Source organism: Haliotis rubra, unplaced genomic scaffold, assembly GCF_003918875.1.
Source record: "Haliotis rubra isolate DU_JTF1 unplaced genomic scaffold, ASM391887v1 Scf2037, whole genome shotgun sequence".
NCBI lineage: Eukaryota > Metazoa > Mollusca > Gastropoda > Lepetellida > Haliotidae > Haliotis > Haliotis rubra.
In genome coordinates this window covers 22,501-44,820 of record NW_025766045.1, presented here as the reverse complement: position 1 = coordinate 44,820, position 22,320 = coordinate 22,501, and the positions used below count along the sequence as shown (strand labels likewise).

Below are 22,320 nucleotides of genomic sequence, written 5' to 3'. Positions count from 1 at the left end.
TGGCGTGCCCGTTGTCATATTGCTGAAATATTGCTAAAAAGCAGCATAAAATCTAAACTCGCTCGCTCTTTCACTAATCTGGGGACAAAGGTTGATCAATGTCATGTATACTGGGGTATATTATTTCAGAATTAGCTATTTTGGATACAGCAAACTTGTAAAATATACATAGGCTTGTATGTTTTGATTGGAATTAAAATTGGTTTGAAAGTGAGTGGCATCCATCGGTACGCAGCATTTCTAAAGGTAACCATACGACATTTTATATTTGGGATTACACTTTCTCAAAGTACAGTCAGCCATGATTACGTGCTTTGTATACCCCCGAGAAGTGTAATTGCCGGGGCTTCCATGGCCAAAACTATGATTACTCTTTGCCTTTAAAATGTAACGTTTACTGAGAAATTTATCCCAAATACAACATGTTACATCGGACCACTTTCTAAAAGCAATGAACCCCTAATACATGTTATGCATATTCAATTGTACATTGTAATAATGAAGTATACGACTCCTTCGATAACATCTTTTTGTTTGTACTATTCCCACTTTGCTAAGGATTAAATATTTGATTCAACAGAAAACTATGATGTGGGGCCAAATTTGGTTTAAATAGCTAAGCCTATTGTAAGCATGGATCCTAGGTTTCAGTATGTCATTTCATCTTGTGGATCCCATACCTGCTATTGAGAAGTACTGTGTACTTGCCAGTGATTCGTTCCATGATTTGCAAGATGGTTGATTGGTGCAATGAAAACCATGTTTATTGTTACTCATGAATCAGTGCATAAGGCTAGATTAGTGACTGTTTGCCTAAGAGGGGTTACCTTATTTACCCAGTTTTAAATGAATACATTTTCATATTATTAATCTGTTTACTTTTAAGTAAAGCGGTGAAGTTTTGTGGTCCTTAGCAAACTGTGTTTATTGACTTCTAGAATATAAAACCCAATTGTACATTGTTTAATATTTATGCCACATAAAATTTAATTCAATACAATGTCCATTCAAAATCATGTGTGAAAGGCATATCATTCATTTTATAAGTCAACTTGTAAAAGGTGAAACTAAAATTTCCAAGCACACCTTTTTCAGTCCATCATGGCAATATAAATGTACAGTGAAATAACTGTTAAATTATACACATGTGATCGAAGATCATACTAATTGAAACACTCAACAGATCAAAAGGTTTTTCCACATCTTATTGGCAACATAGAATCTACCCCTATATTTACTTCAATATTTTGAACACGAGGATTGAAAGAAAGCTCTTGCATATCTGGGCCAAGAATTTGCTTGTTCACAAATTTGGTTATTCTCAGCCCACCAACTTAATGTTATTTTGTCGTTGTTGCCCATATCTTGTCAAATATTCTTCAGATAAGTGTTCTTGCTTAGATCTTTTTGGCTATTTATATTTACTATAAATTCATATTTTTCCCTTAAAATAATTCTGTTTTAGATTGAGAAATGTTGGAATAGGATAATAAGCACTACCGAGAGATAAGAACAAACCCAGAATAGTTTCTGTATGCAGTTTCTTTGTTTGAGTATCAACACTGCAATTCAATATATTATCTCTGTAATGTCTATTGGTTGTTTCTTGTATCAAGGGCCTGTGGCTTGCAATACTGGAATTGTACCCAGTACAATCCTTGATCCCTCATTTTTTAAAATCCCGAACCTGTTGTGTTCTATACTATTTCCACTTTGCTAAGGATCAAATCACGGATTCAACAGAAAACCATTATGTGGGCTCAAATTTGGTTTAAATATCTAAGCTTATTGTAAGTATGGATCCTTGGTTTCAGTATGTCATTTGCATCTTGTGGACCCCATACCTGATATTGACATGTTTATTTGTCAATGACTCGTTCCAAGATTTGCAAATAGTTGTCTGGTGCCATGAATTTTTATGGTTACTCACGTATCAAGTGCATTTTAGCTTAAAGTGACTATTTGCATAATGAGGGGTTACCATATTTTCTTTATCCAGATTTAAATTTATACAATTTCAAATTATAAGTCTACGTTTAAGTAAAGTTATGAATTTTTGTCATCCTTACCAAAGTGTGAATAGTATATTTGCCAGGTGACTGAAATATTGCCGATGCAATTTACCACACATCCACTTTCATCAGGATTGGGTGGTATATATTCCCCTTGCGTGATAGGCGGTTGGGTAGCCTCGTGGTTAAAGCGTTAACTGCTCGTCACGCAGAAGGCCCGGGTTCGATTCCCCACATGAGTACAATGTGTGGAGCCCATTTGTGGTCTCTCTCGTCGTGATATTGCTGGAATATTGCTAAAAGCGGCGTAATACTCGCTCAGTTTGTATGCTTGTCACCATAGATCATTATCTTGTCCAGTTGTCGCTAAAATATTGTGGACTGGCATATTTCAATTTGTGTTGTGTTTTGAAACGTCTCTGAAGATAATTTCAAGCACAGGAGAAGATAGACCAGCTATCCAAGTCTTTCTGAAGCCCGCTTTTACAGTATGATTCGCTGGATGTTCACAGAAAGGCACAGGTGAAAAGTCGGACTTGGTTTTTGACTTGGAGATGTGGATATAATGAACCAAATGTTGCATACTGATGGCCAAAAACATGGACGTCATCCTGAATTGTGATATTCCACATTGAAGCTGTTTTGGAGCAGTGTGGTATGATCTGTCATCTGCATAGACAATGACTACAGCACAACTTATGGACACTCGTTACTAATGTTTTGAAAGTTGATTGTTCAGAAATGTTGTCGTGGAACATCCGTGTTTGAAACTTACTTTCGCCGACATATGTTCCCGACTCACTTGTAGACTGCTGGCATATAGCTGAAATATTGCTGACCCTGTTACTAATCACATCAACAGCTTTCAATCTTTAAAATGGACCAGATGAATTTTGTGTACACTTTTGGTAAAGAAATCAAAACTGTTGGTGTTTAATAGGTCTGGAACGGGTAACCCGCATACCCCGGATGGGTGGGTGATGAGTTGGACCCGGTTACCCGTCTCAATACCCGGACCCGTTATGATCACTCTTTCATGATTAAAACGTTGTACATTTAGACATAATTTACAGTCATTTCTTTTGAATATAATACATGGTTAAGATATTGAAAAAAAAACGAAATTTTAGCCTCCGAGCTGAAGAATATATTGCTATTTATTTCAAATTCGATGTCGGTAATTAACATAACGGCTATCCGGGTAGGGTAGAGTAAAAGGGGGTGGGGTACCCGGGTAGAAAATCTGGACCCGTCCCAGCCCTAGTATTTACTCTTTTTATTGAATTTTCACTCTCATTCGATGGTATGCAAATGTGTATAAGTATACTAAGCAGCAAAAGAAACGTCAGTTTGGAAGTTTCCTTCGCAGAACGGATAACTGTAAACTCATTTAATGTGTTGATTGTATATATTTGACAACATCTCCAACTTTACCTGAGCAAAAACATTCCTTCCAAAACTCAGAATTGAACCCAGTAAATGGTCTCGAAAACGCAACCTGACCCTGGAGATGGTACGGTGTTCTCCATGTTTTTCATGCAACTCATGCTGCACGTGCTGTTCACAAGGACCAGCCCTATAAAATGCACCCCCAAACCTGGTTGAAACATTCACATTACAACGTCAGCATGATGCCCATTCTCACGACAGCTCGTAGGAACCAGGCGCAAGGAAGACTTGAAGCTGGCCACACTGCAAAAAGCCGTTGCCAATCACTTCCAGGTCAACGTTCGGACCATCTACAGGCTGCAGCAACGTTTCCGGGCCACCAACACCACAAATGATCGCCCCCGTACTGGCAGGCCAAGGGTGACCACAAGACCTTACCTTGGACCTATCCTCACCCCTCGTCATCGGCGTGAACGTCTACAGTTTGCCCTAACCAAAACTGGCGATACAGGAAGTGGAGAACTGTCGATACTGCGTATCAACTGCATATGGCAGAACAAGAATATGGCGACGACGTGGCCAGCGTTACTCGGACCAATGTGTTATGGAAAGAGACTCATGGGGAGGTGCAAGCATCTTGGTATGGGGTGCAATAGGCCTGAACCAGAGAGTGGGTCCTGTGGTGTTCCAGAACCTTGGTCCAGGAAGAGGAGGCGGCATCACAGCGGTGCGCTACATCGACCAAGCTCTCGGACCCCACGTCATACCACATTTCGCACGTCACCGGAACAACATTTTCCAGCATAACGCCCGGGCCCATACTGCCAGAGCTACACGGGACTTTCTACAGCAGAACGGTGTCAACATTATGCAGTGGCCAGCCCTTAGTTCTGATTTAAACCCAGTTGAACATCTTTGGAATGAAATCATGAGGAGACTAAATGTTAAATTAAGGCCGAACACAGCCGACTTTATTGCGCCAGGCCTTTCACAGAGTGGTTCCAGGTGCCAATGGCCTTAATCAATCGATTGGTGCACTCCATCCATAGACGCTGTACTGCAGTTATTGCCGCTCGGGTGTCCTCCCATTTGTGAGAACTCCCAGTTGTGAGACCATTAATTAATAGTTCAGTGCACATATGTGGTGTTTCCACATCCCTACAATGAAAGTGGGATCAGCCCAATTGTTGAAGAGTACCCACAGGAGTCATTGGTGAGTAGATTAATGAAATAGATTATCAAAGATTATATTTACACAGAAGAAATAGTTCATTTAATATTTTATTTATTCAGAAGAATATGTAATTATGATAACACATTTTTATTGACTATTATGAAGTTTGAAAGTCATTTTGGTTTAAACGTATTTTATTATTATTTATGAAAACGAATTGGGATTACTGCTTATGTTAACACCGCTCCCATGCAACATAAAATACAAAATGAAATTGAGGTTGTGACGTCATCGATATTGGCTATTGCATAAATATATTTTTAAGTATACATCAAATACAACGTTCGGTTCCAAATTAAATTTAGAGACTATCAATTCTGCCAAACATTCATCTAATTTCCCAACAAAGTACGTTTATCTCCTAATTTATCTTATAAAGTTTCATTAAGACTTCCACAAGCAAATCAGTAATTAGCTAGGGTTAATCCATTCTATCAGACAGGGGAGTATGGTGTGTTTTCTTTAATTACCTACTCCGCTGTCTCAACTGGGAGTCTCACAATTGGGAGTAGACCGCCGCTCGTGGTGGTCACACTAGATACTGAATGGACTGCAAACGTTAACGTAATGTCTTGGAATTGTGCCGAGTTATTTATTGATGTGTCAAAATATTGTACACAATGTTTTTTGATCCGCTAATTATGCCCATTTCTGTAATGATTTGATAATAGTGCCTATCTAATTTTGAATTCGTAGTGACGTTTTTTTTGCTGCTGAGTATATTATACCCCCGCTACGAAGTAAAGTTTATCAGAATTACATGTTTGCTGTTTCCATGGAAACATGACTTGGTGCAAGATGTGTTTTTGGTGGTTATCTTATCTGGAGCATATCCCTGAAGCTGTGATGCTGGGTTCAATTATTAATGTAATCAGTATATAAAGATTGATGGGGTCAACCTTTGAGCTGCTGATGCTTGTCACAGCTGAAGATCTGCGTTAGAATTGGTCTTCAACCCATGCTTATCGTAAGAGGCGACTAATGGGATTGGGTGGTGAGATTTGACACATGTCATCGTATCCCAATTCCGTAGATCGATGTTCATGATGTTGATCACCAGGTCCCGACTAGAATATTTACAGACCGCCGCCATATAGCTATAATATTGTTGAGTGCGATGTTAAACAAAAATCAACCAAACCATTTCCATGTGCCAAAGTGGGAAGCAGGGGTATGTGAGCTTGTTGTTTTGTCTACTGTATTAAAGTGCCTCCATGGCTTCAAGGCTTCCAGACTCTGCCCTTAATATTCGAAACACCATGTAGCTTTATATCAACTCACATTAATGCAACTCGCATAAGGGTGAATATATAGGATCCATTTCGGTAATGAATAGGAGCACCCACGCTTGCACTTACAAACCCTAACTCGGCTAACACCAACTAACATTAATGCATGACAGCTTGCACTTTCTGACAATATTCAATACCGAAATGATTTTAAAAATATATTCACCTTCAAATTTGTTCAGTGTATTTGCTTTTCCGTGGTGTTTAAAGGTATATCTGCATTACCAAAATTATTTTGAGGCTTTTCACAGGAGCAGGGAGAGTTTGGAAGATCACCAAATCTGGTGCGGTGGTAGCCTGGAGGTTATACCGTTCGCTTGTCACGTGTTCGATTCCCCACATGGGTGAACTTTGTGAAGCCCATTCCTGGTGTACCCCGCTGTGCTAAACGCAGCCCAAAACTAAACTCGCTCACTCCTTCACTTTCTGCGGACTCGGTGAAGTATATTGTAATTGCATAGAGTATTATCCTACCATTTTGCTGAATGTCACCGTCTTGTAACATGTTATATTTGGCATTATACTTTCTCAGTAAGTAAAGTACAGATTGACACAAAATATCGCAAGGCTATCCAATTACGCAGATCGATGCTCATGCTGTTGATCACTGGATTGTCTGGTCCAGACTCGATTATTTACAGACCGCCGCCATATTGGAATGGGATATTGCTAAGTGCGGCGTACCACTAAACTCACTCCAAGACTATCGGTTGTCAGACCTCCATTTTTATGGAACCGCTATGGCTAGATAGCTTAGGTCACTGATATTATGTGCTGGCTAAGGTTGCCTGACTGAGAGTAGGTTAGAATCCGACTTGGACTCGACCCAAAGGTATTAGATTCTTCTGACAAACTGTAATCCCAAATGTAACATGTTACACTTAGCCACTTTCTAAATGGTATTGTGTATTCATCCCCATTGTTGGTAAACTTATGTTTGAAAATTCAATCCAATGTTGTGTATATTGAAATTGCCTGTTACAGACGCAATACGTACAATTTATTATGATTTTTATGGGATATAATACTGTATACTTATTTACGACCACATTGCTTGCATGAATAAAACATGCATATTTTGTGAAGTGTTAGTGAACAACTATTGTTATTAAATTTTGCATTACTTCGAATAAACCTTTTTGTTTAAAGAAATGTTGTATATTATCTGAAATGGAATATATTCCTGGGACCTATATTTGCCCCACAACAATACAGGCCAGTCACAGCATTACCACGGCTATGAAGGACTGGCACCGATGCTCGCTTTGATTATCTGGCACCGGCCATATGGAGGGGCGGTGGGGTAGCCTAGTGGTCAAAGCGTTCACTCGTCACGCCGAAGACCCGGGTTCGATTCCCCACATGGGTACTATGTGTGAAGCCCATTTCTGGTGTCCACCCGCCGTAATATTGCTGGAAAATTGCTAAAAGCGGCGTAAAACAAACTCGATCACTTGGCCATATGGATGTTGTCAGTAAATGGTCCAAGAAATCCATGCACATTATCCAGGTCATGTGCAAGTTTTCCAAATAAAGATCTGGGTTGGATTTGTCCTTCCTGCAGCCCATGCTTGTCAAAAACCGACTAACGGGATGGGTGGTCCAGCTTGCTGACTTGGTTCATGCATGTCATCTGTTCCAATGACAAAACAGGAAAATGGCTTATTGTTTAGATGGATGCTCATGATGTCAATCACTGGATTGTATGGTCCAGATTCGATTTACAGATCGCTGTCACAAAGCTGAACTATGATGAGTAGGACGCTAAACAAGACCCGTGAAGATCCGGGTTAGAATTGATCTTCAGTAACCTATGCTTGTCGTAAGAGGCGACTAACGGCATCGGGTGGTCAGGCTCGCTGACTTGGTTGACACATGTCGTCGGTTCCCAATTGCGTAGATCGATGCTCATGCTGTTGATGACTGGATTGTCTGGTCCAGACTCGATTATTTACAGACCGCCGACATGTAGCTGGAATATTGCCGAGTGCGGTGTTAAACAAAAACCAAGGTGAGGTGAAATTGGGTTTAACGTCGTGCTTGAGAATATTTCGCTCATATGACGTTACAAATCAACCAAACCATGTCCATGTGCCAAAGTGGGAAGTGTGGCTTCAAACTAAAACCTCAACTCATTTTGCAGAAAGTATCGCGCTGATTCCTCAGTTGTATATTTATGGGCTGCTTCTTTCAATATTTATTCTCGAGAATCTGAGAAAACCAAGTGGCCTTGAACTTCCACAAGATAAGCTGACGATGGTTGCTTTTATAGAATTATAGAAAACATTCGGTGAAGATGCATAAATTACTAAAAGTACATAATTTATTATCCATAATTTAGTTTGTATCTTCATCAAATGTACATATGTATTCACACTACGAATCCGTATCTTGCACGAAAACACCGTGCCACTTGAATGGATATTTAATGTAGGTGGGGCAGCTCAGTGGTTAAAGCGTTCGCTCGTCACGCCGAAGACCCGGGTTCGATTCCCCACATGGGTACAAGGTGTGACCCACCATGATATTGCTAAAAGCGGCGTAAAACCATACTCACTCACTAATGTAAGAGGTCATGGGTCCTTTCCAGTTTTACATACCTGCATTGCGTTACCCTGGAGTCGCTGGAGAGGCAGTGAATGGGAGCTTATCGTATATTTAGGTGGCACTTCTATCACTATCTATATAACAGTGAGTGGTTGTTCCGTCTGTTTCAACAATATTCCAGCAATATCCATACGGTGGACACCTAAAATGGACTTCACCGGTTGGGAATCGAACCCATATCTTTCGCTTGACGAGCGGACGCTTTAACCTCGAGGCTACCCCGACGCCCCTAACAGATTCAACATGAACCAAAGGTCATACGAGCATCGGAGGAAAAAACGTGGAAATGATATAATATTATTAACTTACATCATAGTAAAACGCAGCACGGTAACACGGGCAACAGCATCTTAACAGATGTCATGGAGCAACTTTGGTATGTTTACGAAAATCTCTGCACCCGAGGAGGGTCTCATCACAACACATCGGGGTTCAAAGTGTGTAAAGATGAAATAGTCGTACCAGTATGGTAAGATGCGGTTATTCCTCAAAGCAATTTAATACGTTTACCTTTTATACAATCCCAGAAAGTCGCTGAAGCAGTGCTGAACTCGGTAAACACTGCTGTGAATATTTTCACTTCGGAAAAGTGGGACATTTAACTGATAATTACGAAGTTGAAACCTTCCGGAGCCAACAAGAGCGTTCGTTTGCTTAAGGAAATTAACCCGGAAAGCCACGAGTGTTTACGAAGACAACATTCATCGCCAATTTCCTAGTTACTTCACGATTCGGCTTACCGAGTGCATGGACAGATATTGGTGTTCTAACTTCAACGCAATACATGTATTTACCAGTCAGTACAACCTATCACAAATATAATTGCCAACCGGTTACTCACGACTGAGCCTTTGGTTTCTGGTACTGTTTAAAAAAGGTAAGCACGCTGAATTGCTTTGAGGTCTACAGCTTTGCAAATGCAAACAATCCTGAGTTTATCACGCCCAACCCCTTTTTATACTCTATCGGGATGTCAACTGAAGCTCACTGTAAAATCCATCACGGACAAACGGGATTTATTCGCCGGGAAACCATCAAATTAACGTTTCGCCCTCTGTGTTGGTGGCAAATAATTTTAAAAAGCCGTGGATTTATCTTTCGAGAAAGGAATGAACCAGACAACACAATTAAGCTGGAATACTTGAGATCACGGTAAACAAATACGAGAGCATTAGCCTACGACATGTCTGTGTTTCAACGTTAAGTCGTTGTTTCTAAGCAAGGTTAAGGTCTTAACATATTCATAAAGTTGTCAAAACAGACTTCTCAAATGGCAATCAGAAGGTATGATGAAAACAAGACAATTGTATGGATTTCCAAGCTTTTGTATATGGGATACACATGTTTTCGATACATATGTTGTATGGTTGTCGTCAGGTATACAGACACAGCTGCTTGACAACAGTACAACTGACTACTGGTTTGTCAGGTATTAGCAGATTCACAGCTCAGGGCGACAACAGTACAAAACCTTATCGAAACCCCGGTCTGCGGCGTGACATTTAACCACTAGGCTACCGACAACAGTACAAAAACCTTATCGAAACATTGCATCACTGAATAAAGTTGTTCATCCATAAAGCTTGTCCTTATCTGACTTTCCAACTTCTAGAGGTGAGGTGAAATTGGGTTTTACGTCGTGTTTGAGAATATTTCGCTCATCTGACGACGAGCATGCGTGTGTATGTGTGGCTGCCTGTACTAGCCCAGACTGAAGCTGGTTTTAGAGTGCTAGCCCACTGAGATACCATGCCGCAGTGAAGCATGAATACCCCACTCAGACACATTATACTGACTCCGAGTCGACCAGTCCTTGTTGTACCCATTAATGCCGAGCGCCAGGCAATGACTACCAAGTACCATATTTTAACGTCTTTTGGTATGACGCGGTCGGGGTTCGAACCCGCGACCTTCCGCTCTCCGGGCGGACGCTCTAACCACTACACCACGGAGGCGGTCTCCAACTTCTAGAAGTGCCCCTCAAAGAAGTTATTATTGTTTATCACAATGGATGCGACTTTTCCGAGTGGAGCAACTATCAAGACGGAAACGTTGCATTCACCATAGAATTATTTCCTTTGTTATAGCATGTTTCTCTTGTATGGCACACCTGTGTATTACTCACCTGTTTATTAGCACTACACCCTGACGGCACAGTGTAAAACACACATGAGGGTGGGGATATCTGATAACTCACTCATTCGAATGACCAGTTGATTTAAGTTTTACGCCGCTTTTAACAATATTCCAGCAATATCACGGCGGGGGGACACCAGAAGTGGGCTTCACACATTGTGCCCATGTGGAGAATCGAACCCGGGTTTTCGGCGTGACGACCGAACGCCTTAACCACTAGGCTACCCCACCGCCCCGGTCATTCTAATTGGGATTGTGTAGTTGTACTCTGCAGCGTCTTCCCCCGAGAAACATACTGCCTTTCACAAAACACCAGTAACTTACAGACTGCATCTGAAAACTCTTGTCAAGCACTTTTATGTCAAATCCGGTAGTTTTTGTAGTTGCCAGTGAGGTGTTGCAGCATTCGCGAACAAACATGATTGAAATACACCTTCTCTCCTCACCTTTGTGCAGGCATTAATCCATATCAAAGGTTCAAGGGGCGTTTTGGGTAGCATAGGTGTTAAAGCGTTCACTCTTCACACTAAAGGCCCTGGTTCGATTCCTCACCTGGGAACAGTACATGAGGCCCATTTTTTTGGTGTCCGTTATATTGCTGGAATATTGCTAAATCGGCGTAAAACCAAACTTACTAAGTTTCTTTCAATATACAACCACACGGTTAATTGCTGCATCATCGAATTGTAAATGAGAGTAGCGCCCCTTGGAGCAGGCGGTAAAAGAGCCCCCTGACGGACAACATCGTTTCATCAGAATGGGTTGATGAATCACTAGTGTGTTACTTCGGCACATATTCCCTTCCACAGACGCGTCTGCATGAGGACTTTGACAACATCAGGATTTTATAATGTTAAATCAGAGATAGATATGTCGGACGTCAACTGGAATCAAACGGAGAATGAGATGCAGCACATTAACTTGCGAAACTTGGATAATCAAACACTTTAAACGGAGCTACCAGTGAACGCACCGACATACATAGTAACACAAGATCTAAGTGAATAAACATTGTAAGCAGCCTATCATTCTCAACTGTCAATCATTATCATAAAATTGTTTGCTATTTAACGCCACACTCTGCCATATTCCAGCTATATGGCGGCGGTCTGTCAATAATCGAGTCTGGACCAGACAATCCATTGATTAACAGCATGAGCATCAATCTGGGATACGATGGCACGTGGCTACCCGATCCCGCCTCTTACAACAATCACGAGTCGCTGACACTGGGCACAACAGATGGAAGCGGCCATTATTCCAGCACTGTTGCGCAGTGTACTATATACTGAGTCAAAAAAGAAACTTCACATTCTTTCTTCTGGGCACTATAAAAGAACAAGAGAGATGGTAAGATAGTTAAATTGTTATTTCATTGCTGAGATCTGTGTGATGTACTCGATACACTGACAGTGCCATAATGAGTTCCATTAGGCTACATCGCCTGTTCCAAAACATCGGTATACAGAATGTCAAGTCATAAGAATAAAAATGTGAAATTTCTCAGTTCAATATCGTGTATGGCCGCCCCGCGCATTCACCACTGCCAAACACCGTCTCCTCATCGACTGCCTGATGCTTGTGAACACGTGGTTGGGGATTCTGCGCCATTGCTCTTGCAAGGCAGCGCCAAGTTCCTGCAAATTCTGAGGTTGGTTCCTAAGACCACGAAGCCTTCTCCCAAGTGCATGGATTAAGGTCAGGGGACCTCGATGGCCAGTCCATGACGTTGATTCCAGCGTTTTGAAGGAAATTTCGTGTCAACATCGCGGTATGCGGCCGAGCATTATCATGCTGTAGACCTGGGCCATGAGCCGCCATGAAAGGAACGAGTTCAGGGGTGAGCACCTGGTCGCGGAAAGCAGCAGCTGTGAGGTTTCCACGGATGACCAGAAGTCGGGAACGGTTGTTCCGACAGAAAGCACCCCACACCATGCCATGCCCCCGAATCTGTCGACTTCCTGTACACAACATTGGGCATACAGTTCACGACGTCGTCTCCTGACTCTATGCCTGCCGTCCGCGAATCTGAGGGTAAACCTGGATTCATCGCTAAAGACGACTCGATTCCAGTCTCTCTGGGTCCATCGGAGGTGACGTTGGGCCCACAGCAGACGTTGACGTTGATGAAAGGCGTCAATATTGGCCCACGATATTGACGTCGAGAATGGAGATTGGCAGCCCGCAACCGATTTCGAATGGTCTGTGAGGACAGTCGACCTCTAAACATCTCAGCCCTGGTTCGTGTAGCCGGCAGAAATGTGTCACGTAGGTGACGTAGGACGATTTGACGGTCTTCTGTTCGTGACGTCACACGTGGACGACCCGACCTTGGGCGATCAGAAGTGGTGCCAGTTTGTTGTAGACGACCTCGCAAGTCATACACAGTACGACGACTGCATCCCATTGCTCTTGCGACGTCAATAACTGATCTTCCCGCTTGCAACATGCCAACGGCACGTTCACGTTGCACATTTTACAATCGTGGCATTTCAAGTACCGTTAGAACTGTGGTTTAAGAGTGTTTTTTCAATTCTTGAGGCCAATGCAAACACGTGCATATGAAGAAAACTTCGATGCGAAGATCACGTGATCGACTGCACGTGCAAAACCTGATTTGGCACTAACGTCCTTTGCACGACGAATGGATGGGTTTGAGTGGGTTTTGCTAACGTTTTTCTAGAGTCAAAAGATAGGGATCCCATTTCGGATGCATAGATGTATCATCAGAAAAAGATTATTCATTATTTTTCAAATGCATTTTGTGAAGTTTCTTTTTTGACTCAGCTCTGCACAATCGTTATATACTATGCAAATTAACTGAAAACCTAATCAACTCAAATTTTGAACTTACCTTTTGGCCTAAAACAAGGAACTAAACGTGACAACTATTATAAGTGAAAAAACTATGGATGATTTACAAAGAACTAAACGTAATTCTCTAAAGTGATTCTAAAAGAACTTTGAAATGAAATGACCCGCTAACTACCGCTAATTGCCTAACCTTTAAACATACTAATGCAAGTTCAACAAACTAACGCCACAATAGCCAATTGAACCTACACATCTAACAACAAAGTCATTCGTAGTCTAAATGCCTAAACCACGAACTGGAACGAAGAGCACCGAATGGCAGAAAGGAGCAAATGCCCGGTGTATCGCTGACCACCGTCTTATATATGCAAAACCTATTCGTTTTTCACGTGCACTCATCTCCAGGTGTGTTCAGGCGATACGTCTCCCACTGAGTGCGTTTGAGCGAGCAGTTTAAGTGATAAAACCAAAATGCCTTCAGAACAAGCACTTCACGCTAATTGTGGAAATAATTCTTCTCAATATCCTCGAAAAATATTAGCATCAAGACGTAATTCTCTACAAGTGTTGAAACTTCTTTGTTTGGCATTTAGAGGGGCGGTGGGGTAGCCTAGTGGTTAAAGCGTTGGCTCGTCACGCCGAAGACCCGGGTTCGATTCCCCACATGGGCACAATGTGTTAAGCCCATTTCTGGTGTCCCCCGCCGTGATATTGCTGGAATATTGCTAACAGCGGCGAAAACTAAAACTCAGTCAGTCAGTCAGTTGTTTGGCATTTAGAAGTTGGTGTGATTAACAACTTGGAGAGTTCTATGGATATACAACTTTTTTATTATTAACATGAGCATGGCAGGAGGGAACATTTCAGTCGACCATTTATGGTGACATGTTATAGTCTGTTTGCAGTGAAGACAAACCCATGAATTTCACTTTAAACAAAAAAGTAAACCGAATAAAGTGAAATTAAGATTGCATATCCTCATAATTTTACTTTGCCAATTGAACATTTAAGTCTCAGAATTTTATTCAACTTAGGATAAATGTTGTCTAACAAACGATCGTTGTTTCAAATCGCTATTATTGTTTTGCATTACAGGGGTACGCACGTTAAATGAAACACCGACAACAAGTAGGGTTGGTCTAAGTTAACGCTCATCACGTAACGCACGTGCATTTGTTTCACTGTTTCAACTATTGCGCTTACCCCCTTGTAAGGCACACCAATAATGGCAATTTGAATCTATGATCGTTTGTTAAACGACTTTTGTCCTAAGTTGAATAAATTCTGAGATTTAAATGTTCAATTGCGAATACTCATAAACTTAACTTTGCCAATCCTAATTTCACTTTATTTGATTTACTTCTTGGTTTAAAGTGAAATTCATCGGTACGTTTTCACTGCAAGACTATAGCGTAGTTGCTTTGCCCGTCAAGGGCAGATAATTTTACATGTACAGACAATCTGAATCCAGGAAAAGCATTCAGACGAGCAGAGACATTTGTCACGACTCGCCCCTTTCCGTAACATCCAAGACGATTTGGCAAGGGACAACTAACACGGGCCAGCCAGTCGAGACGGTATAAGACTATGTAAAAGAGTTATTACGGAATTTATATAATCTATTCGCAAGATCCTTGTTGGTCACAATTCCAGCTACTACAGATTATCGTATAATCTGGCTCAAATAGCTATAAAGTAGATGTGAACTATACTCACACGCAAAAAAACGCAAGTTTTTATCCCAATAGGAAACAAACTCGGAACCCTAAACTGATATGAATATTTGGCATACAGTGAAGCCTGGTGATGTTATCAATATTTTCTTTGCGTTTTGGAAGGCTCTAGCAGAAACACATCAAAAGAAGGAATCACCAAAACGCACCATACCAGTGAACATCATACACACACTTCTTGTGAAATCGAACATGCACGAATTGTCACCACCATTAATGTGCAGAAGACTGTAAACAAAAATAGGGCCTATCACTCCTTGTTTAACAACGCCACGCTTAACTCAAATTGAAAAAAAAACAGGGTCACACTATGTACTGACTGACATTGGCTATTGACCAGAACCTGTGTAATCCCTTTACCTTTAGAAAATTAATGATGTCATCAGTCTTTGCCGAAATGAATTGTCTCAACTCAATTGTTTGTCTATCTGACCCTGTTGGTATTTCTTGTATTTAATGGAGAAAATTATATACATATATACCTTATACTAGACTTGCGTTGCTTTTGCGTGTGAGTATATATAATGGGGCTATTTCATCAAGGAATTGTGTAGTTTAGTTAGATGGGGGTATTGATTGGTATCCCTGCATTACAGAAATGTTGGATGTGTTGCAGCAAGTTGACTGTGTTTTGTACCAGGCCCCTTTGACACAAAGACAAACCAAGTTGGGAAAATGGCCACGACAGAGACACGAGTCGCCATTCACCTGATCACGGATTGACGAGTTCTCACGAATGCACTTGCCACTGATGTTGCAAAATGGCAAGGTTCAACAGAAGATTAAATATACACTAAATAAAAACTAAAAAGAACAATCAAAACTTTAGTTTTGTATTCACAATCTTTTCATATTCAAATACAACGAAATTATTCAAGTATCACTTGGTGATTCTTTTAGATACAAAATATTTTGTACAAATGTTTATAACAAAAGGATCAAAACGTTTTGCCTGATATATACTAATAACATAGTAATGATAACATGTATTCCACACTTTCTTCAACCGGCTCATTTTCGGAATTCACGTGCATAACGTCCCCTTAGAAAAGGGCTAGCACAATGATCTTCTGCTTTACCATAATCAGCGCATTCTACTTGCGCATGTCAAATTGTCCACATGACCTCAGTTTCCAAAGACAGTACCAAGTTATAAGACGTGTCACCCTTGTTTGAAACATCGAACTCCTCTGCATGGTAAGTTGAACCTGGCACAGACCTGGCAGACGGAGTCGAGAATCCTTCCAAGTATGGAAACTGAAAAAAACAACAAGTGTATCAGCTGAACGCATGATTCATGTCTAGTCCAGCCACATGACGTCGGAGGCGACTAACGTCATCGCTGACTTGGTTGATGCATGTTATCATATCACAATTGCCTAGATCGATGCTCATAATGTCACTGTGGGCGGTGGGGTAGCCTACACGTGGTTAAAGCGTTGGCTTGTCACACCGAAGACCCGGCTTCGAATCCCCACATGGGTACAATGTGTGAAGCCCATTTCTGGTGTCCCCCGCCGTGATGTTGCTGGAATATTGCTAAAAGCGGCGTAAAACCAAACTCAGTCAGTCAGTCAGTCATAATGTCACTCACTATATTGTCTGGCTCAGACTCGAGTATGTACAGACCGTCGATATATAGCTGGAATATTGCTGAGTGCGGCGTTGACAAAAATTACAGATGCAGATGAGCGAAATGCGTTGTTAGACAATACCAAGTTGTAGATGGTTCTCATGGCGTAAGATTCAAAAGGATGAACGAGTGGTCTAAAGTGCGACGTTAAACAAACAAATCAAAACTGACGTACGAAGGAAAGTCCACACCTGGTACTTTGGGTGTTTTTTTTCTAAATGATAACTCAGATATTTTGGAAGGTGTTACAAGTTATATACGCTGTGTACCTGTGGATAAAACACCACATATATCGCAGCCAATTGCGATGCTGACAGCGCAAGACCAGGTGTGTAGTTTCTTTTGTTCGTCAGTTTATTTAACTTTGAAATATCGAAGTAGTTTCTGATTACCGATTCTGTTGGGAAAAGCATTAACGTGAAGCTATTAAAATCAACATGACGTAAACAATGACACGCAGTGACAATACTACTACCTGGTAAAACAACATTCATTCATGTTTTAAAAGCATACTGTGAAGCGTCTTTGCTGTATTTACAAGTTGCCAACTTCTGGAACTAAATTAACAGTCATCGTAATAATTTGTAATCAAACTCATTTGTGAAATCGAATTAAAAGTGCTGCTTGCTCAAAGCGGCCTAAACGCAACGACTATGTCAGGTCCGATATATAGTGGTTACTGATAGTCCTAGCGCTAAAGTCGCTTGGTGTAAGTGGACCCTGGGGTAATAGAATGTCTCCAGTGAGCTACTAGAGTATATCAAACTCTCGAACATACGGTACCTGTTTTCGAGTATATATCATGAAGAGGAAGCCCTCTCTCTTCTGGAGGGGCTCCATCGACGAGAAGACCACACACCACCAGAATGAGTACACATGTCCGTACGTCCATCTTCTAGTCTCAGTCGAAGCCTAAAGAAGTACCCGGTTGAGAAGAAGTCTTTATGTACAGCTTCTTGTAACAGCCAGTCGCCTCTTGGATAAACACAATGTAACTTCTTGGTTCATATCTATTTATAGTGACAACTCATATCCTATGCCACGTGCACCTTCCTGCGAGAGCTTTTGTTTGATCTAGCAAAATAATATTTACCAACGTTTATGACGCATTTTTATATAGACTAATGAATGGGTTTGGGCACCTTTTCACAGTTGTTCATGATGTTAGGTATTAGTTAAACAAAATATTGACATTGAAAAGTTTACCAAGTGAAGTGCCATTCATGTGAGACGTTTCCTACGTCATCGTATTTCGAGGAGCCCATTGTGGTTTTTATTAACATTTTTCCAAGAATCCAGTCAGCCAAGAATTCGTTTTAGCGGGAATGAAAATAACTGGACAATGAAAGGAGAGCGTATCCCACGACTCAAAGTGATTCAATGTATTTACAAAGGACAGGTAAACCTCCTCTGTGCAAACTGAACTCTTGTTTGAAGAACATGACATTTTCCTGCTTGACAACCTTACCATATCCTGTATTGAAAAGTGGCACCCACGAATTAAAGAAGTTGCTATCCAAAAAGTTTGTTTATATTTTACTTCCCAACTTCTAAAATGCCACACAAAGACGTTGTTTGAAGACATTTATGTTACTTTGTTACTTTGTATCTGAAACGACGCTATGACTGAGAGAAGTTTGAGAAAACAATTCGCCCGTCTTTGTATAGTGGCCGTCATTAATTCGCTTTACTCTACTTCTCATGATCACAAGATCAATAAGCCTGCCACTTCCTGGTCCGTGTTTGATCAGATGGCTTGAAGTAACACCTTCATACACGAGGTAGGTGGTCGAGCTGGCAGATACAGAGCAGAATGCATTGCTCTTGTATATATTTTGTTGAGAGCTGAATCGTGTCATCCCAAAATTGGACCGAATGGGGACTTTTTTCTCACTCCCGAGTTATTTCTTAATATGATTACCAGTTAGATCGTCAAAAGAGTCCTACATAGTTGTCTACAGATTTACATAGTCGATTACGAAACTTTCAACTGGGGATACTATTGTGACAAAATGCACCAACATGGCCGCCAACAAAGTAGGGAACAGAACTCTCGGATTCGAACCCACCGTACACCGACAGAAAAGCAACAATATAAAAGCACTAGAACCCATAATAACACAAAAATGACGGAAACTAATGTTAGCAATAGTCCAGCTATATGATGAAGACGGACTGCAAATTGATAAATCTTGACCAGTGATTAATCTAATGAGCACCGTCCCAGGCCGTCATGGCTCATGACATGTGGCCAACCAAGTCACCGAGTCTAACCAACCTATCAAATTAATAGAAATGCAGCGATTTCTAGATACATAAGCATTGTCAAACGGATGGTAGTTAAGATGGTAGACAACAGTGCCCAGCTTTATTTTTGCATGTTAAAAATAGTCACATGACATGGCGGTCACCGTGACCGAGTGACCCTTTCTGTCATCCGCAGACAAAGTGGAAGTCGGACCGCTATTTTCCATCGTCAGTATAGTCCTTGGTGGTCGGGTGGCCGACGCCTGCCGTCAGATGTGTGCGCCTGTCGGTGAAGTTTTGTACCCGCTGGTACTGCACGTGAGGACAGTTCAGTGACCTACATTGGGAACCGGTGCCGTTGTACAAAACAACTTTAGCGCTAAGACTACTTTAAGTTACGGTCACCTCAGCGCTAAGATAGCTTTGTACAATGGCACCCCGGAGGCGTGTTCATTGACTGAAGTGAACTGAACTTTATTTCATTAAGGCTACAAGTATACAGAGGTCCATATTTAAGATGGTCTAAGATGCTTTACTAAAGGATCAAAGTCGCCGACAGTACTTTATCAGGCGATAAAGTACACTTTTGCATTTTAGGTCCCTTATATTAATCGTAATTAACCTTAGACAGTATTCAATTTGGCATCTCAGAAAAGAAATACAGTTCGCTCTACCACATGGACCTTAGTATGGCGATCTAACATCAGTTGCTGGCGATCCATAGCCCGTTTTAATATTATACTGTTCTTTTTAATAATATCTGTGATCAATAATACCTTATCTGTGATACACTAGTATTGTTATTGTTCATCGTCAACAGCTTTTAATTTCTAAATTTATTGATCTTGAATGTGATACAGGGGCGTAGGAACGGTTTTCAGAGCGGCGTGTGTGTGTGTGTGTGTGTGCTTACGTCAATTGTGACGTCTGTTCAACGAAAATGGTGTAAGCTAACAATGGGACCTGTTTAACATCATCAAAGTCATCATCAATAGTATCAGTTTCACGTCAACAAGCGACCGCGGTTAACGTCAACGATGATATTTCATCATTTTACGTGTGCTTCGTATGGGCTTGTTTTTTTCCTTATAGAAATCACGTGTTATTTAGGGTATTTTAATGGAGAGTCTCGCTTTGTATACGGTCTTAACACCTTACATCCAATGAAAATATAGTATCGCCTTCAGTGGAGAGAATACCCCTTCTCGAATATCAGCCTAAAGATCTAGAGATAATGAAATAAAAGAGGGCACACAAGCAAAATGATGGTGATACTGTATATAAATATATCAAGGATAAAATAGCGGACGGGTGTTCTCAAAAAGGATAAGTTTATTTAGCTTTAACCATGGTGTCTGTTTGGAATAAATAATTCTGTCATTATTCACATGCTTTTTTCTTATTGTCCACATACGGTATTTTAAGTCATTTCTGTTAAATTACAAATTAATTTTATCATCTCTTGGCTTACATGGAATAAAAGTTGATTATATGAATAGATCGATGATAATTATCGAAGTCTTGAGGTGTTTGCAAAAAAAAAAGTAGCAATACCAAGACTGGGTATAAAAATTTGGTCATCGACTCATTGGGTCATATCCTAACACGCTATTTTTGAGGGCGATAGAGAAATAGATAGCGGTTTGGGGTCTGGAGTGTGGATTGTGGGTTGTGGGTTGTGGAGTGTAGTTGTTTTTAACATCGCGACTATTCAGAGAAAGAAATATAGTACACTGGGTTCGAACCCAGGACATTCAGAGCAACTAAGGACGCTAATAGCTAATTACTGAACCCGTAATGACAACGCAAAGTCTATCTGCTCAAACCCAGAGTGTTAGTGAGGGTACCGGTGTCATTAATCATTAAGATCTTAAGTGGGTGATTTTACTCCAGTGTACTCTTTTTCGTTTGATTACGGTATGGTCTGGCGTCGACATTTAAATACAGCAATGACGCCTCCTAGAATATAACCAATCCGCGAGGACATGTCTAACTAGCCGGACACCTATAACAGTTGACAACCTAATAAATGGGGAACACTGGTAGTTTGACAGACTATGGAACTGTTACAAAGAGAGTTCCAAAGATGTTTAATCGCCATCAAGAGAAACGATGTTAATTACGAGATGAATTGTCAACATCAAGCTATTTTAGTGAAATATGGAAGGTCTCGTAAGGTAACAGGATAGTCGATCCATTTCCCTCCATTTTGTGTCTGTCCCTTTAGTTCATCGCGCCATCTACCGGCAAGAAGATATATTCTTCTCATTGTCGCCCCTTGTTCCACAACAGGTGCCACCAATACATCATCACCAAGCAGAAACTGATCATCCACGGTCAGGGCTGCTTCATCTGTAGGCGCTATCCACCACAGGGGCCTGTTGATAGGGTAGCCTGTGGTTAAGGAGTCGTTAGCCAGACCTATGATCTTGTCAGCATACTTCGCATGGAGTTGAACCATCTCCTGAGCTACTTCTATGACAGTGATGTTGTTGTATGCCCAAGGTTCCAGTGAGAACTGCATAAGTGGCATGAGAGCGTTGGCTTGTACCCATCTGATAAACAGCTCAGGGTCTGGGTATGCAACATAGCTATTTCCTCCAATATAATCCGGCAGAATGAATGGATATCCCAGTAGTCCGAAAGTCAAAACATTAGTTATGATGGTCCTAAATCCTTCCTGGAAGGTCCAGATTGAATTCTTATCCAACGCCCTGACATGTATGGGAAGGTGCTGCGTTCTCAAACCCGTGCGGACTTCTACCCGATTCTGAGTGGTGTCGCTATTATGAGCTGCAGTGGCATACAGTCGTGTGTAGTGATTACGATTGGGAAATGTTTGGTTTGCTTTGAATTTTGGTGGCAAGTATGTTACATCGCCTGCATCAAATTTGAAGGTGTCGATTCCAAAGTTGGTCTTCAGGGCCTTGAGTTCGTCCAGATACCATTTCACTGCGCCAGGGTTGCTGAAGTCAATATGACCCGCCATCGGCCCGTTCCACCAAGTAGTCAAAGCAGGCCTTTTCCCAGAAACATCTGGAATCAGCCATCCTTGACTCGCCAGGTATGGAAATGCTTTGGTATCGATATTAACGAAAGGATGGACCCACAGAGCCACGGCAATATTTTGACTGTGTAGTGTATCCACCATGCTTTTGGGATCTGGGAACGTGTCAGGATTAAAGACCAAGTCTCCATATTTTGGGGTCCAATCGTCATCAATTCC

The 22,320-nt window shown here is 41.3% G+C and overlaps 1 protein-coding gene and 2 long non-coding RNA genes across 3 annotated transcripts in view; 1 reads left to right on the top strand and 2 right to left on the bottom strand.

Annotated features, from left to right (window-relative positions):
- Positions 1-270: 270 nt before the first annotated feature.
- On the bottom strand, positions 271-14,706 carry LOC124275882. The gene is made up of 3 exons (XR_006898371.1): positions 14,583-14,706; positions 3,749-3,751; positions 271-283 (listed from the first exon to the last, which is right to left on the bottom strand). It is a non-coding gene; the product is annotated as an uncharacterized LOC124275882 (long non-coding RNA).
- Positions 12,429-19,771, top strand: LOC124275883. Its single transcript, XR_006898372.1, has 3 exons — positions 12,429-12,438; positions 17,184-17,191; positions 19,692-19,771. It is a non-coding gene; the product is annotated as an uncharacterized LOC124275883 (long non-coding RNA).
- A 1,396-nt stretch (positions 19,772-21,167) lies between these two features.
- LOC124275884 (myogenesis-regulating glycosidase-like) overlaps positions 21,168-22,320 on the bottom strand; it is a 1,873-nt gene continuing 720 nt past the window's right edge. The window contains exon 1 of the mRNA XM_046711566.1: positions 21,168-22,320. This exon is cut by the window's right edge and continues 720 nt beyond it. Coding sequence (XP_046567522.1) covers positions 21,235-22,320 — 1,086 coding nt within the window. The 3' untranslated portion in view covers positions 21,168-21,234.